This window comes from Nicotiana tomentosiformis, chromosome 8 (genome assembly GCF_000390325.3).
Source record: "Nicotiana tomentosiformis chromosome 8, ASM39032v3, whole genome shotgun sequence".
Classification (NCBI taxonomy): Eukaryota; Viridiplantae; Streptophyta; class Magnoliopsida; order Solanales; family Solanaceae; genus Nicotiana; species Nicotiana tomentosiformis.
In genome coordinates, this window is record NC_090819.1 from 55,692,393 (window position 1) to 55,710,155 (window position 17,763).

The following is a 17,763-nucleotide window of genomic DNA, read 5'->3' on the forward strand; positions in this document are numbered from 1 at the left end:
CAAACTTATTCATATGCTTTTAGTGCTTTCGGTGAAAAATTTGGGATTTACGGTTATACATGAAAAGCATGCCTATCTTTCTGTAACTGTAAACGAGTTGAGTATTTTACCTCTCAGTTATTTTCATGTACCATTTTATTTTTATTGTTGTGACTGTTGCTGGTTATTGGAGTTGGACTCTGACCCTCGTCCTAGCTCGTCACTACTTTCAACATAAGGTTAGATTTGTTACTTATAGAGTACATATGGTCGGTTGTACTCATACTACACTTCTGCACCTTGTGTGCAGATGTTGGATGCTGATGTTGCTGTACACGGCGGAAGCTGGATTTGAAGATGTACCTGTGTTCCGGTCATAACTGCCTCTTGATCTTGGTAGCTTTAGAATTTTAATCTGTTCCTGTATATTTCAAATAGATGATGTACTTTATTTCATACCACCTTTGTAAATTCTAAATCTTAGAAACTCATGATTTGTACTACCAGTCCTTAGTAAATATATTAAGGCCCAGTTATTTTATCATTTATTTGTTTCATTAAAACTCATTAAATTGGATAGTTGTTAATTAGCTTACCTAGCGGGTTGGGTTAGGTGCCATCACGACTAGTTGGATTTTGGGTCGTGACAATATGGCCTAGATAAATATGATTTATATTGGGGCAGAGCAGTAATGCTTGCTGGTGGGTTTGTATATTTGGGTTGGGAATTAAATTATGCCAATAACAGACACTGGATAATAAAAAAGTTTTTTTTTTTTTGGGTAAAGAAAAGGCTGTTAGAAATAGAGATAAGATTGAGCCAAAAAAAATAAATGTGAGGACATTATTATTCAACTAGGTGGACGGTGGGCATTTTTATATCAAATATGATACTCCATGGTAGTTTTGGCCCTTTTGAAGTATTATTTGACTGATAGTTGAATAGAGTGGAAGTTTGAATAATGAAAGTTGTTAGGGGTCATTTGCTTTGCAGACATAGTTATTTTGGGATTATAATTCAGGGATTAATAATCCCTTGAATTATTTAGTGTTATTGCATTGTTTGGTGCATCAAGTTAAAAATAGAATATATATATATATATATATATATAGATTTGGTATATCAAAAATTTATTTATTTTTTCGTTGACCAAGATCAAAATTGAAATAAGTTTATTCAAATGAATTTCGCCCTCTTAAATTAAATTGGACGATTTGATTTCAATTTAACCTTATATTGCCAAATCTAACACAATATATATATATATATATATATATATATTGAAATCAAATCGTCCAATTTAATTTAAGACGGCGAAATTCATTTGAATAAACTTATTTCAATTTTGATCTTGGTCAACGAAAAAATAAATAAATTTTTGATATACATTTTGATAAACACAAAGAAGAAAAATAAACTTGTGATATCCATTTTGAAATACACATATTCGATATACAAACAATACAATAATTTTTATTGTGATATACATTGATATAGGGACAATAATAAATTTTAAATAACCATATTTATAATTTTATATTTCAGATATATACAAAAAAAATTAATATATATTTTGATATATACATAAAAAATTATTATTTATATATATATATATATATATAATATACATTTATTAGTTATTTAGTAGCAATATTTATAACTAAGTTTTTATTAATTAAGTATGTGAATATTTTGTCACACTATGTTAAAATCCCAATCGAAGTGGAGAAAGTAAGTACATTGAATCTGTGATATATAAATCAGTGTACGTACAAACTGGTAAACAAAAATCGTCTGCAGTTGGATCAACACCAATAGCTTAGGAAGGCAAAATCCAAGAAGTTAGAAACTAACAGCCCAATTTGCCATATAGGCACTAAATCAGGGGGCAAATAAAAATACAAAACCCGTACAATAATTGAAAAATCCCCTCTATTTTTGTCCTTTATATGTCTACGTGGCTAGTGGCGAGTCATCGCACTCACGCTTTTTACATGACACATGTAGATACTTCCAATTTACCCTCCATAAAGCTCACTCCGTCGCCGGCTCCACCGTTCTTGCTGTATCCCCTCACGTGCTTCTCCCACACGTGGCACTCACTCAACGTAATTTCAGGTCAACGCCCTCAGCAAATCTAACGGCGTTTATACGGCGTTTGAAAACGTGTATAAACACAGTCAGTCCTCTCCGCTTTTCAAACCTTTTTCTCAAAAGTGAAATAAATATAAAGTTAAAGTGCTTATTAGTATGAAGACTGTACTTTTCCGAACCGGTTCCGGCTCAATTACGGTCCAGACGCCGGTGGTTCCCGGTATATCGAGGGTTTCCGTTCCGGTTCGTGAATCCGTCGGTGTAGTGCTTAACGGAGAGAAGAAGAAAGGGTGTTCTTCTCCTAGGGTTTCTCTGCATTTGGAAGTCAACCGTCGGAGTATACGCCGGGCTTCTTCGGAGTCCGACGTGATCCGGTCGGCGATTGAAGGTCCTGGTGTAACAAGGACGTTCAGTAATCTCGGATCGACGTCGTTTCCGGCAATAATACCGGAGGAGGATTGCGGTACTGAGCAGGACGAGTTGGAGGTTTTGCGAGGTATTGGGTCGCTGAGTTTAACGGAAGATCAAAGGAGTTACGCCGAAGATTGGCCGCAGAGCGGTATTCCTACCGATGAGCTCGGATTTTCCGACGGTGGAATCGGCAAAAACAGAAAGTTCCCTGGCGGAGGCGGCGATAGAGGTGAATCCGACGCCGGTGGTAACTCCGATCCGAAGAAAATTAGAGCGTACTATAAGGAAATGTTGAAGTCAGATCCTATGAATTCTCTTCTTCTTAGAAACTATGGCAAGTACTTGCATGAGGTAGTAATTTAATTTCTACTATTTCCCATCGTCGAAGTTTGAATATATAGAGATTATAGTTTGGATTGATTTATTAAACTAATGTTGATGATGATAATTGAAGGTGGAGAGAGATTATGTGAAAGCTGAAGAATGCTACGGAAGAGCTATACTGGCAAGTCCGGGAGACGGAGAAGTGCTTTCTATGTATGGCAAATTGGTTTGGGAGAGTGAGCGAGACGAGAGTAGAGCCAAATCTTACTTCGATCAAGCTGTTCAAGCTTCTCCTGACGACTGGTAAAATTCCTCCCTTACGTTTTATCTTTCAAAACAAATCTCATTCAATTCGTAGATCAAAAAATTAATTGTAATACATGCTTAAATATTGGATCGATCTGCCTGAAATTATTTGTTATAATAACAGCACTGTATTGGGATCGTATGCAAAATTCATGTGGGAAGCAGAAGAGGACGATGATGAAGAAGAAGAGATGGAGAGAAAAATTGTAGCAGCAGGAACTGCCATGGTTACAGCTTACTAGCTAGCAGGAAACAGATGAAAAAACGGAGTAATAAAAATTTCTATAAGCTCACCTTCTTCGGCTTTGGACAGCTAGTATTAGAGCTAACTTATGTTCTATATATGCATTTGTAAAATGTTTAACGTAATATAATGCTGTAATAAAAGAGGAATATGTAACTAAAATTAATTAACTACACCAATGAGGGGAAGTCGAGGAAGAGAGAAGAAACTGGAAATTATGAGGTCCTCTTTGTACAGCTCTTTAACTATAGTGCTCTTGTAATTCTATTTAGCTCTGGAATGAGATTATTAAGCCTTTTGTGTATAAATATTTGGCAAGTCATTTGCAATTCGAAGAGAGAAAGATTATGGTTGCCATGGTATTTCTATATTCGGCTTAAAACATCATGATTCATAAACAACTTCTCTTATTAACAATGCAGGGACGTCTTCCTTACATATCGTTAAAAATAGTATCCATAATAAGTAAAGGAATCATTACTTCAAGTTATACCACCCGTCAAGTTTAATTTGGGGGAGAAGGAGAAAGTATTAATGGAAATTGATCTATCTTGAACATGTGACATGGAGTGTGAAAATATTCATCAACTTATCAATAATCCAAAAAGGCTTTTGAAATTCTTTTAGGTAAGGAACTTCTATACATAAAAAGGACCTAAAAAAAAGGATTTTTATTTTTACTTGTTGTTTACCCGAAAAATGGATAGAGTTGAATTTATACGTAGTTCTAAGGACACGTGGTATAACTTGGCACAAATCGGAAAGTAAGTAGAAATATACTGTGTATTGACTGTATGAAGAATGAAATACCAACCAAATTGAAATAGAAAGCTATTTTATGAACAAGCAAGATGAATCAATGTATAAAGCTCGCAAGAGGATAATCTCTATATGGATATCAGTATGTTTTTCTCTGTGAATAATATGACAGTGTATCAATGCCTTAATGATGGATCCCTTACAGAAATAATAGCCATCCCTCTTATAGCGGAGGGATCCTACTTTGGATATAATTAAAAATACATAGTGGGGAACCTATGATAAAATAGTTTTTTCTTAATTCCCGCCGAGATTCTCTCGACTCAGTGCGACTGTAACGGTTCTTGCCCCCTGGCTCGATCTTGATCGGACTTGGTATTGGTTGGTTTCCAGATTTAGAGCCCGATATTGACTCGGGCTCGATATTGACTCGGGGCCCGGTATTGACTTGGGCTCGGTATTGGTCGATCTCTGGCTCTCAAACTTGATAACGCCGCTTCGCATCATAGTTCGATTTGAATTCGAGGTCGATAATGACTTCGAGTTCGGTATTTGATCAGTCCCAGAAATTTGAGCTCGGTAACCTGGCTTCGGATCTCATACCTGATATTATGAAGATGACCTTCGATCCATTATGTTCCAATCTTGACTAATCATATGAAGGTCAAAACCGGTTTTGACCGTATACAGATAGTTCCCTCGTTTCTCGGGAAGAATGTGGCGAGAAACGACATGATTTTCATGCGATATGACTCGATAAAAACTGACATTTACATCGAGCCCGACCATGACGTACGTGATAGATGTCCCGTCGGTTCAGTTTACCAAGGCATTAAATGCGTGTCAGACGATGGTCGGCCATTGTTGACACTGAACCGTCATTGCCAACCCTATAAATATCCCCTATTTTTACCACTTTTCACTTTTACATCTCCAAATCTTCTAAGTTCCCTTTCTCACCTTCTGAGTTCTTCATCTGTAAATTTGTGATTTTCACTGCAAAATCCCTCTTTAGAACACCAAATCTTGTCATCTTCCTCTATCTTCAATCTTCAAATCCCAATGGCGAAAACGTCAAAAATCGTTTCTCAAAAAGAAAAAGCTTCTTCTTCGCGGCCCACCGGCGACAAAACACCGGTGGAGCCACGACCTGAGGAGTGTGTTCCCGGAGGGTGTGTCCTTACCTCCGATTTTAAGTTCGACAAAGCTTCGCCGGTTCTCGGTCGATGTGAGCCAGTATCGAGGTATATGTGCTTGATAACCGAGGGCCATCTTAAACAGTTAAGAAAGATTGCGACTAGGAGGACAAAGAAGTGATAATCCCGGCTCCCGAAGAAGATATTACTACCTATGTGAAAGGCCTTTTAAGTGTGTATACTTATCCTTTCACATTGGGTCCTCTCGACCCTGTTGTCATCGATTTTTGCCGCCAATATCAAGTAACCCTAGGCCAAATCTATCCTTTTTTTTGGCGAATCGTTATTCTGATCCGCTTCTTCGTGAACAAAGTCGAGGGGATGTCTTTCACCCTCGACCACCTCATTAGATTGTACAGCCCCCACCTCTATCGAGGTGGGTTAATAAAACTCCAGCGCTGGGCTACCAAAGTTTTGTTCTCGAGCATAGACGAGGACAAGGATCGAGACTGGATGGGCAAGTTCGTTCGAGTGAAGACTTCTAACTTAATCCCGGTCGAGAAGATTCTGTTTCCCGAGGAATGGAATATGAAGCGTAAGTATAATTTCTTCTGTATGCTCCTATTATTTTGCTCCTCTGTTTCTTACCGATATCCTTTTCCGTGATGTAGTGGTTGCTTGGATGCCCGGTGCTATTCCTAACCTTAAGAGCTAGGTATGGGACCTGGCTTCGACCTCCACATATGTCGAGCGCTCGTGACGCGACTTATCAAAGGGCCGATAGGAGGCTAAAAATCATGGTAAGCCTCTTCCCCATGCCTTCGATGATTCGAACGAAATGACTTTCTTATACTTAACTAATTCTCTTGTGTGTAGGCCTGGGCAAAGATGCGGTCATGAGGCCCTTATCTGGCGAGGAAGAGACTTCAGCCCCGGTTCCGAAACCGGCAAATGACAACAAGAGGAAAAGGTCCTCTACTGCCGAGGATCCAAAACTTAAGAGGACGGCTCGTAAGCCGAGGAAGAATACCATCCCTTTGACCGAAGAATCAATTCGGCGTCTAAGGGATGAAGACAAAGGAGAAGAAGAAAACGACAGGTCCATACTGGTGGCCCGAGTGAAGAAAATCATCGATGCCCCAAAGGCAGCTGGGTCGATGGCGTTTGATGAGGCTCCATCTTGAACTGAGGGGATGTCGAGAAGGACTCGGGCAAAGTTCCCGAGTCGTTGGAGATCGAGGATGCCTCCCACCGAAGTCAACAAACGGTGGGTATATCTGAAGGGGCTGGCCCTGAAGCTCTTCGAACTGAGGAGAACGCCCCAAGCGACTCGCTCGGGGCAATAGTAATCGGAGACTCGCCTATTCTCCCTGCTTTTTCCGAAGGGGCAATTCGGAAAGCCCGAGCTTTAGGGACCCTCGAGGTAGACGAGGCTCATGAGGGAGAGGACCCCTTTTGCGATTTGTTTATCGGTATTGAGGATGCTGCCGGCCCGAGTGACGTGTCAGGTCTTTTCTTCAAGGTTCAACGAACCCTAAATCGGGTAAGTCTCGATTCTCTTTGTTGATATCATATTTTTCCATTTTTTGCCTAACTTTTTCTCTTTTTCGTATAGGCTTTAGCTCTTCATCAAGAGGAGTTTTCCAAGTCTCGGACGGAGCTGAGCCGACATGAGGCCGACTTTCGAGGGCTTTCGGAGGAGAGAAATGCCCTAAAACTTCTTAATGGACAGAAAGTGGAAGAGATCAAAGATCTTCAAGCCGAGTTAGCCAAGGCATACCAAGATCAGACCGACCTGACCGAGCAGGTAATGATAATCTTAAAAACGCATGGGCTCGATTCGGGAACAGTGGCTAATATTTCGATCTCACAGCTGCAGCAGAAGCTTGAGGTGATCGGGCTGCTTCGTGGGGAGGTCGATACGATAAGGGTGGAGACCTTGGGGTGGAAAGAAGGCATGGACCGCCTCGCTGCAGAAAAAGAGACTGCTCGAGCCCAATTATCATCGACCGAAAGTCAACTTCAAGGCATGTAGGAGAAGAGCTCGGTTCAAGTAAGAAAAATAGAGGAGCTCGAGGCTCGGTTGGCTTCCGAACTTGCCAAGGCCAAATCTGAAGCCGAAAAAGCAAAGGCCGAGGCGGATGCATTCGTGGCCGTCTATCGGGCTGATGCTGAAGCCGCTCAAGTACAAGCGAAAAAGGCAGCCGAGACCGCTCAAACTCGACCATATTAGGTTGCTGAATTCGCCAAATGCCAATCTCGGATGGAAACCCTCGAGTAGATCCATGCTCGAGGTTTCAATCTTACCGAAGAGATAAAAAAGGCTAAAGATCTTGAAGCCGATGCCAGAGCCTTGGCTTCCGATGATGATGATGATGATGATGATGATGATGGGAGCAAGAGTGGGTCTGAAAGCAGGGAGGAGCCCGATGGAGAAGAGACTGCCCTCGGAGATAACCAGGAAACTTAGGGTTTTTTCCATTTTGATTTTTTGTGTAGGGTTCTGATCGGACATTGTAAATAATACCCTATATATATATATATATATATATATATATATATATATATATATATATATATATATATATAAAGATATTTTCCTTTCCCGACTTGTCTCTGTTTTATTCCCTGCCTTGTGAAGATTTTGTTTCATTCATGCCTTATGAAAGTTTTCATAAGTTCGAGGCCTTAGGCAATTTGATCAAAGTCGGACCTTGTAGTCTTTATAATCGAGTGAGCGTTTGCTCGAACTTGAATTAAAAATAGCCCTTAGGCTTAATAGTCGAGTGTGTTTGCTCGAACTCGGGGTTATGTAGCCCGTAGGCTTAATAGTCGAGTGAGCATTTGCGCGGACTCGAAATAAAGTTAGCCCTTAGGCTTAGTAGTCGAGTGTGTGATTGCTCGAACTCGAAGTGATGTAGCCCGTAGGCTTTATGGTCGAGTGAGCGATTGCTCGAACTCGAAATAAGATTATCCCTTAGGCTTAGTAGTCGAGCGAGTGATTGCTCGAACTCGAAGTGGTATAGACCGTAGGCTTAATAGTCGAGTGAGCGTTTGCTCGGACTAGAAGTAATGTAGCTCGTAGGCTTAGTAGTCGAGTGAGCGTTTGCTCGGACTCGAAGTAATGTAGCCCTAGGCTTCATGGTCGAGTGAGTGATTACTCGAACTCGAAATAAGATTAGCCCTTAGGATTAGTAGTCGAGTGAGTGATTGCTCGAACTCGGAGTTGATAGCCTCAAGGACAAGGATAGAGTTTTGGAAGCTCCAAGGCCATTTACAAGATCTCAAGCTAAAGAGTTGCACTCTAAGGTTGCTGGACTTCAATGGCAAATAAGAAAGCTTTTAATTGTAGAGGAAGAGCTCAAGCCCAAAGTAGATGAATTATCCAAGTTTTACAATTATTTGGTGATCCAAATTGAAGTCCAAGAGGAGGAAGATTGGGCCACCAAATCAGCCCTTGAAGTCCACCAAAGGGGCTCAAAATGAGCTTAAAAGAGGTCCAAAAGGGGGTGTTTCAAAAGGAGCCCAATTGGAGTCCAAATCAATGGCCCAAACTAGTAGTTTTAAGGTCCAAATCTGCCCCAAAGGGATTTGGCCGCTCCCCCACCTAATTGTAATGACTTTTCTTACTCCTTAGCAACCACCCTACCTAATTGTAATGACTTTTTATGCCTTAGCAACCACCCTACCTAATTTTAAGGACTTTGTATGCCTTAGTACTCCTATAAATAAGGAGTTCTTCTCATTTATTGAGACACTTCATTACTAATTAAGTATATCATACTTTGAGAGTTCTTTTGAACGTTTGTTACTTGTGCTTTGAGATTTATCTTTCAACCTTTACTAGTTCATAGTTCAAGGTAGTTAGATTACTTCTCTATTGTGATATCTTTGATTCCTTTGTAGTATTCTTAGAAGGCGGTTAATACTAGTTATTAATTGTTGTCTCAAGTTACTTGTAAAGCGGTCAAGATCCGAATCTATTATTTTAATTTGCTTTTAAGTAAAGGCGTTTGATTTCTTCAATAAATCAAGATGTTGTTGCTTTGATCTTGTCAAGGCTATAGAACTTGCGTTCTTGGAAGCTCTTGGAATTCTTTCCTTAAATTTTCTCATATCCTTTATTTTCTGCCCCTTAGTTCTAGTTGTTCAATTCCTTATTGTTATTGCTTCCGCATTTACTTTTCAAACTCTTACTCTAGTTTGGATTCCCGACCTAGTCGTTATCAAGTGGTATCAGAGAGGTTCTATCAAGGTTTCGTTCTTGATAATTCTAGGGATTTTTTGAATACCAAAAAAAAAGGGTTAAAAAAACAAAAAAAAACGAAAATCAATTTATAAAAAAATAATTTCTTGCTCTCTAGGAACTTTCTTTTTTATCTAATTTGTTTCAAAACACTATCAAAGGAAACAAAAAGAGGGGATCCTAGATTATAAAAGATAAGACAAAAATTCAATTTTGCTTACTCTTTCTAATCTAAATATATAATCTTTTTCTTTTTGTTCGTGTCTTGTTTCAACCGAGCCTAATAGTTTTAGGATTTGGTCCTTCTTTCATTTGTTCCCCAAAAAAATCTATATTTTACTACTAAGAACTTTATACGAGTTGGGTTTAACTATAAATCTACAAAGTATTTTGTTCAAAGGTTATTTCGAGAGAGGAAAAAATAAGGCAAAGTGTGTGTGAGAACAATTGAGGAAAAAGTCAATTTGTCTGATACAATTTAATTATTTAAGATGTCACGTATAGGTAGTGATGATGAACGAAGGGTTCTTCAAGAAGCCGAAATCAAAGCAAGAAATAATTTTACCTTGCAAGCTATGCATCAACAATTCGAAAGATGGAATTTGCAACTCCAAGAGATGAGGGACACCATTGCTGAGCAAAATGATACAATAGCTGAACTTAGAAGGAAAAATAATGTTAGGCCCCAAGCTAGGAGAAATGTACCCCTTGCACCCATTGTAAATCAAGAAAACCCTATAGATGATTTTAATGATATTGATTTTGATAGGGTGGGAAGAGATATGAAGGGACAAAGAGGTAGAGTAGAAGATGATAATATAAGTAGTATAAAGATGAAGATGCCATCTTTCAAGGGAATAAGGGATCCAAACTTATACCTTGATTGGGAGAGAAAGGTTGAAGCCATCTTTGACAGTTAAAACTACTCTGAGCGTAAGAAGGTTAAACTTTCTATTGTTGAGTTTTCTGACTATGCTGCTATTTGGTAGAAAAAGCTTACTAGGGACAGATTGCAAGAAGGACAAGCACCAATTGCTACTTGGGCTGAGATGAAGAGGGTGATGAGAAAGAGATTCATACCATCACACTTTCAAAGAGAGCTACAACAATGCCTTCAAACATTGAAGCAAGGGTCCATGTCTGTGGATGAGTACTTTAAGGCTATGGATATGGCTATGATCCAAGCTAATTGTATGGAGGAAGAAGAGGCTACAACGGCTAGGTTTTTAAATGGTTTAAATAAGGACATAGCTAATGTAGTAGAATTACAACAATATGTAACAATAGATGAGTTAGTTGATCTGTCTATAAAGGTAGAAAATCAAAATAAAAGAAAGCAAACTAGCTCATGGAAAGGTCGGTCAAACACCATCTCCAAGAAGCCATGGTCGAATCAAGAGATGAAGAGTTCTTCTAGACCTCAAGAAGACAAGGATAAAGGTAAATTTGAGAACAAAGAGGGAGGTAAAACCTTTAACCCTAAACCTTTTACACCTTCTAGTTCTATCCAGTGTCATAAATGTAAAGGAAAGGGACATATGATGCATGAATGTCCAAGTAGAAGAAACATCATTCTTAGTGAAGATGGAGGATATGAGAGTAAAAAAAGTGAGGGAGAAGAAGAGGGAGATGTGAGTAATAATGATGATATAGAACTACCTAATGATGGCATGATTGGGGTAGTTAGGAGGATTATGCCTATCAATTTGGGAAGCAATAGTGAAGAACAAAGGGAGAATATATTCCATACTAGGTGTGGGATAAAGAGGAAAACTTGTTCTATGATCATTGATAGTGGTAGTTGTGCTAATGTGGTGAGTTCATACTTCGTGGAAAAATTGGGACTTGCATGCATGAAACACCCTACTCCCTATAGACTCCAATGGTTAAATGATAGTGGTGAACTAAAGGTAAACAAACAATGCATGATTTCATTTAATGTTGGTAGATATGAGGATGATATTCTTTGAGATATAGTCCCTATGCAAGCTTGTCATATCTTACTGGGTCGTCCTTGGCAGTATGATAGGAATGTTTTTCATGATGGAAGGAAGAATAGATATTCTCTTGAGCTAAATGGCAGGAAATTTACTCTTGCACCTTTATCTCCTTCTCAAGTGTTTGAAGATCAAAAGAGATTAAGGAAAACAATGGGAAAACCAAGGGGAGGGATAAAAAGTGATCTTGAGGAAAAAGAAAAGAAAGGAGGCCAAGAGTTAGAAAAAAAGAGAGATGGCCGAGAGAAAGAGAGAGAGGGCAACAATTTGAGAGAAGAGATAAAAAGGGGCTTGAATGAAAAAATAGAAAGTCTTGGTGACAAGAAAGAGGCCAAGGAAATAAAAAAAGAGAGTTTTTATATAAAAGCCAAAGAGTGTTTAAATGCAAGAAAAGAGGGGTTGCCAATAATACTACTTACTTACAAAGAAGCTTTGATTAATTTTGAGTTACTAACTTCTTCTTTGCCAAGTAGTATTTCTTCTCTTTTACAGGATTTTGAAGATGTCTTTCCTGAAGATATTCCTAATGGATTGCCACCTTTACGTGGCATTGAGCATCAAATTAATTTTGTGCCTGGATCACAAATCCCAAATAGGCCTGCTTATAGGAGTAATCCAGAAGAGACAAAAGAGCTTCAAAGGAATGTTGAGGAGCTGCTTGAGAAAGGCTTTGTGCGAGAGAGCATGAGCCCTTGCTCTGTTCCCGTCCTATTGGTACCCAAAAAGGATGGAACTTGGAGGATGTGCGTAGATTGTAGAGCAATCAACAAGATAACGGAAAAGTATCGCCATCCTATTCCTTGTCTTGATGACATGTTGGATCAATTACATGGATCCAAAATCTTTTCTAAAATTGATCCAAAAAGTGGTTACCATCAGATTCGAATGAATCCTGGAAATGAATGAAAAACTGCTTTTAAGACCAAATATGGGCTTTATGAGTGGTTAGTTATGCCTTTTGGCTTGACTAATGCACCTAGCACTTTCATGAGATTAATGAATCATATCTTTAAGGATTTTCATGAAAAAATTGTTGTGGTGTACTTCGATGATATCTTGATCTTTTCTAACACTTTAGAAGAGGATGTAGAACACCTAAAACAAGTTTCTGAAGTTCTTAGAAAGCAACTCTTATTTGCTAATCTTAAAAAGTGTACTTTTTGTGTGGATCGTGTGATTTTCTTGGGTTTTGTGGTTAGTTCCAAAGGAGTTGAGGTTGATGAAGAGAAAATTAAAGCAATAAAAGAATGGCCAAAACCTAAGAGTGTAACTGAAGTTAGGAGTTTTCATGGACTTGCTAGTTTTTATAGGAGGTTTGTGAGAGACTTTAGCACCATTGCTTCTCCTTTAACTGAAGTTATTAAAAAGGATAAGATTTGTGTGATAAATTGGGTAATTGTTGATATATATTTAATCAACTAATTGTCGTGCCTAAATACTTACTTGAATTATTAAATATTCCTCGTAATTTCTCAACCTCAAAAGGAGTTTAGATAACCTATATCCTAGTTGACTTGACATTATTTAAAATTATTTGACTCATGTTGGCTTCTTATTGTTGACTTGAATATTGTGAACTCGTTGCTACATTTTGTTTTGTTTTCCCTTGTTAAGCTGTTCTCCTTGTTCCTAGCATTCTTTACCGTGGTTATTCCTTGTGAATGAGTTCTACCGTTCTTGTGAATTAAGTTCTTGAGTTGATTTGTTCGCCGAACTTTGCATCTCTGTCATTGTTGCTTTTGTACTTGTTGTGGTGATGTACGAGGTTTCGGTCGTGTTATAGTTGTAACTCTGTTGTTTGCGCTGCATATTTAAATTGGGACTACGGACGTATTTCGGGAGATCCCCCAGCACTGCATATTTAAATTGGGACTACGGACGTATTTCGGGAGATCCCCCTGTCTTGTATATTTATTTTGGGACTACGGACGTATTCCGGGAGATCCCCCAGCATTGCATATTTATTTTGGGACTACTGACGTATTCCGGGAGATCCCCCTCGTACTGCATAATTAATTCAGGACTACGGGACGGTATTCCGGTAGACTCCCCTGTGGTTATATCTGTGTTCGGAGCTGCTAATCTTCCATGCTTAGGTGTCACAAGGTGACTTATACTCGAAGGATATTACTTGAAAAGTTTATATTTGAAAAGTATTTATCTTGAAGGAACTATGTTTGAAGGATATTTATTTGAAAGGGGTTATACTTGAAAAGTATTTATCTTGAAAGAACTATATTTGAAGGCTAATTATTTGAAAAGTTTATATTTTAAAGGTTTTTATCATGAAAGAATTGTATTTGAAAGATATCTATTTGAGGAAATTATATTTGAAAAGATTTATTGAAAGAATTATATTTTAAAAAAATAAAGAATTGTATTTGAAAGATATTTATTTGAGGAAACTATATTTGAAAAGATTTATTGAAAGAATTATATTTGAAAAAAAAAATATTATTATTTGAGAAAATTATATTTGAAAGAGAGTTATGTGGAAGAATTATATGTGAAAGACATTTATTTGAAGGACTTGATTTAATTGGGTGTAATTGTGTTTATTAATTATTGAGTGATATTAATGGTATTCTTGTTGTGTGTTGTACATATCACAGGTTATTTTATCCTACCCTTATTGTTATGTGTTTCCTATTATTTTGTATATTATATTGCACAGGTTATTAGACTAGTGAGTGTCTTGACTGTACTTCGCCTCTACTCTATTGAGGTTGGTCTTGATACTTACTGGGTACCGACCGTGGTGTACTCATACTACACTTCTGCGTATTTTTGTGCAGAGCCAGGTATTGGAGACATCGGATTTGAGAAGAGTTAAAGCGGGATCGTAAGGACTCAAGGTAGAGCTGCTTGGTCGTCGCAGTCCCTTGGAGTCTTTTCATTTCATTGTACTGTTAATTTTAATCAAACAGTATTGTATATTCGGTCCTCTTGATCATTCCATGTATTCAGTTAGAGTTCGTGATTCAATACTACCAGTCTTGGGAGGTTGTGTATTGTATTTATTTCCGCTGTTAGTTAGTTTTGATTATTTATTTAATAAAAAGAAAATGGCTTCAAAATGTAATAGAAATCGGCTTACCTAGTCTTAGAGACTAGGTGCCATCACGACGCCTGTGGTGGGATTTTGGGTCGTGACAAGTTGGTATCAGATCTCTAGGTTCATAGGTTCTACGAGTCACGAACGAGTCTAGTAGAGTCTTGCGGATCGGTACGGAGACGCCTGTACTTATCTTTGAGAGGCTACAAAACTGTTAGGAAATTTCCATTTCTTTCATTCTTGTCGTGCGGAATTTGTTGAATTTGGAATTTGAACCTTTGTATCTCCATTCTCTCACAGATGGTGAGGACACGTGCTACTGGGTTAGGTGAGTAGGTATCCACACATAATGCTAGGGCTGCAAGAGGTCGGGACCGAGTTAGAGGCCGAGGTAGAGGCCGGGGAAGGGCACATGCTACGATTAGAGCACCTGTCAGAACAACAGTTGAGGAGCCAGCAGTAGCTGCAGTTGGGGGACAGGTACCAGAAACACATGTTGTTACCCCCGGACTTCAGGAGACTTTAGCACAGTTGCTGAGTATGTTTGGTATATTAACTCAGGCGGGATTGATCTCTGTTGCACCAAAACATTCCGCAGATTGGGGGAGTAGCTCAGACTCCTACCACAACTCCAGAGCAGCAGGTTTACATTAGTCAGGTTTCGGATGTAGTACCGGAACAACCTGTTATTCCGGTTCAGCCTAAGGTCAGGCCCGAGGCATCAACTTGAAAGGTTTAAGAAATACGATCCACCAACTTTCAGTGGCACAGCTACACAAGATGCCCAAGAATTTCTAGGAAATTGTCACCGTATTCTCCGCACCATGGGTATTGTGGAGGTAAGCGGAGTTGCCTTTACTACATTTCAACTATTAGGCACAGCGTATCGGTGGTGGCAAATCTATGAAGAAGGTAGACCAGCCGATGCCACACTACCAACTTGGGCTCAATTTTCTGAAATGTTCTTGAAAGAGTTTGTTCCCCAGACTCTCAGAGATACGTGGCGCACAGAGTTTGGACGGTTACGTCAGTGCACTATGACAGTGTCAGAATATGCTATCAGGTTCAGTGAGTTAGCCCATCATGCACCTATCTTAGTTCCTACAATCAGAGAACGGGTCCGCAGATTCATTGAGGGGCTCGATTATGATATTAAAATATGCATGGCTCAAGAATTGCAAACTAATGCTTCATTTCAACAAGTAGTGGAGATTGCAAGGAAGATTGAGGGTGTTTTAGGCGAGGAAAGGGAGTTTAAGGAGGCCAAAAGGTCTGGAAGATCTGAAGGGTTCAATGGGTTTTACTATTTAGCTAGAACCCATTATAGCAGAGGCTCGAGCAGTCGGTCAGCTCAGTCCGCACATCAGATTACTCGGGGTGCTCCAATTTATAGTGCACCACCGACAAGAGATTCTTACAGTGGTTATTCCAATTATCCGGCACAGACTCAGTACGAACAGCCGCGACCTCAGAGGGGTTGTTATGAGTTTGGTGATACTAGGCATATCATGAGAGATTGTCCCAGACTTGGGAGGGGTAATTTCATCAGAACACTCCAGCTACAAGCTTTATTCCAATTGATACTCCACATGCACAGTCAGCTAGAGGTGGAGGACAGGCGGGTAGTGGGCGCCTAAGAGGTGGAGGCCCGACCCGTTGATTTAATCACTATGATTTGGCTGAGGCCAATACACCAGATGGTGTCGTTGCCGGTACAATCCTGATTTTTATTGTAAAAGGATATTTTTCTTAATTTGATTTGGTTCTGAATAATGAGGCGAGTCCTCCTATTATGCTCCACTTATGGTGAGCTTCGTACATTTGTGACCCACTTATATGGGAGATTTAAAGATGTGAGTCCGTGTCTGTTATTTTATTTCTGTACACCATTGAGGGCTATAAGTCCAAAAATAATTTTTATTATTCATTACAGTGGGTTTAATATGTTTCAGAATAATTGATTCTAATTTTTATGAATTATACGCCCTACTGGTATGAGGTTTCATTATATGTTGTGAAAATCATTTATGAAATGTATTGAAAGGAAGAAATAAAGGAAATAGAAAATTTCAGTTGGTACAATGTGCAACATAATTGTGATTCGGATTTGAGGACCAGATCCTCGAATTTTTACATGATGTAAAATATTTAAACCGGGCTGCAAGCTGCGATGAAAGTTATATAAGGACGAGGTCCTTGTGGTGAAATGTTAATGAGTTTAAAATTCTCCCTTGTGAAATTTAATTTGTGCAATAATATTAATATGGAGTCATACCGGTTAGGCTTATTTGATAATGCTTGTATATTTTCTGTTCATATTCAGCCATTTTCGTGTTGTAAATATTGAGTTTTAGCCTATGAGATGAGTGCCCAGGTGGCGTTAAATGTGACTCATTAATCCGAGTAAGTAATCATGAGGTCTTCATGCCTCACTTTCCGTTGTTAGTATTGTAAAAATTCAAAATGAGGTGGTGATTAATATGAGATTTATTGATGATACTGAAATTAATTATGAACAGCTTTTAAGACCAGAGATGTGGTGATGAGCATACATATGATGTGCTTCATGTCCTGATATCATTATGGTAATGTAGTTCTTTTGATGCCGAGATTAATGTTATTGATATATACCCTACAATATTTTTTTAGGTTGTGGATATCTTGTTAGGAGTTGTTTGGGTATTACTCTGGCAGGTGGATAGGCCCAATTACAGGGGAGACTCTGCCGAATTTTTCTGGAAAAAAATTTGGGAGTTAGAAAAATTTGGGGGATTGAGATGGGCGAAAGAAGAGATAAGTTATGTTGTGTGTTTGAGGGTGAATGATCCTAAGTGGGAAAGAATGAAATACCCCAGAAAAGTTGATGTGTGCATAGTCATGAGTTGCTATAGCCAGTTAAGACTAATACCGTGCGTCGAAGTAAAAATCAGGTATTTTGGAAATGAATGGAGAGTTAGGGATTTTTGCTCTAAAGCTTATAAGAATGGAGGAAAGAAATAATCTCAATTGAGATGGTGTTGTCGGACCCGTGTTAAATTGTGGGAATGTAAAATAACTCACTAGTATGTATGTAAGAATATACTCAGTAATTTAAAGTCCTTAGAAAGATTCTTAGCACGTTCGAGGACGAACGTTTGTTTAAGAGGTGGAGAATGTAAAGATCCGACTTGTCGTTTTAAGAATTTAAGGTCCATTCAATGACTTAAGGTCT

General features: G+C 38.7%; 2 protein-coding genes across 2 annotated transcripts; both read left to right on the forward strand.

Moving 5' to 3' along the window:
- Nucleotides 1–2,169: 2,169 nt before the first annotated feature.
- LOC104117279 (uncharacterized) lies at nt 2,170–3,667 on the forward strand. The gene is made up of 3 exons (XM_009628310.4): nt 2,170–2,836; nt 2,940–3,112; nt 3,240–3,667. Exons 1-3 carry the CDS (start codon nt 2,231–2,233, stop codon nt 3,355–3,357), a joined length of 897 nt encoding a protein of 298 aa, XP_009626605.1. The 5' UTR covers nt 2,170–2,230; the 3' UTR covers nt 3,358–3,667.
- A 2,175-nt stretch (nt 3,668–5,842) lies between these two features.
- Nucleotides 5,843–7,724, forward strand: LOC138897494 (uncharacterized). Its single transcript, XM_070183468.1, has 5 exons — nt 5,843–5,849; nt 6,131–6,265; nt 6,538–6,797; nt 6,870–7,061; nt 7,536–7,724. The coding sequence occupies exons 1-5, from the start codon at nt 5,843–5,845 to the stop codon at nt 7,722–7,724; spliced, it is 783 nt and encodes a 260-aa protein (XP_070039569.1).
- Nucleotides 7,725–17,763: the final 10,039 nt, after the last annotated feature.

Coding starts and splice junctions, on each gene's coding strand:
- LOC104117279 (XM_009628310.4), top strand. CDS start 2,231: ATGAAGACTGTACTTTTCCGAACCGGTTCCGGCTCAATTACGGTCCAG. Junction 2,837..2,939: donor ATGGCAAGTACTTGCATGAG/GTAGTAATTTAA, acceptor TGATAATTGAAG/GTGGAGAGAGATTATGTGAA. Junction 3,113..3,239: donor CAAGCTTCTCCTGACGACTG/GTAAAATTCCTC, acceptor TTATAATAACAG/CACTGTATTGGGATCGTATG.
- LOC138897494 (XM_070183468.1), top strand. Junction 6,266..6,537: donor AAAACTTAAGAGGACGGCTC/GTAAGCCGAGGA, acceptor GTATATCTGAAG/GGGCTGGCCCTGAAGCTCTT. Junction 6,798..6,869: donor TTCAACGAACCCTAAATCGG/GTAAGTCTCGAT, acceptor TTTTTCGTATAG/GCTTTAGCTCTTCATCAAGA.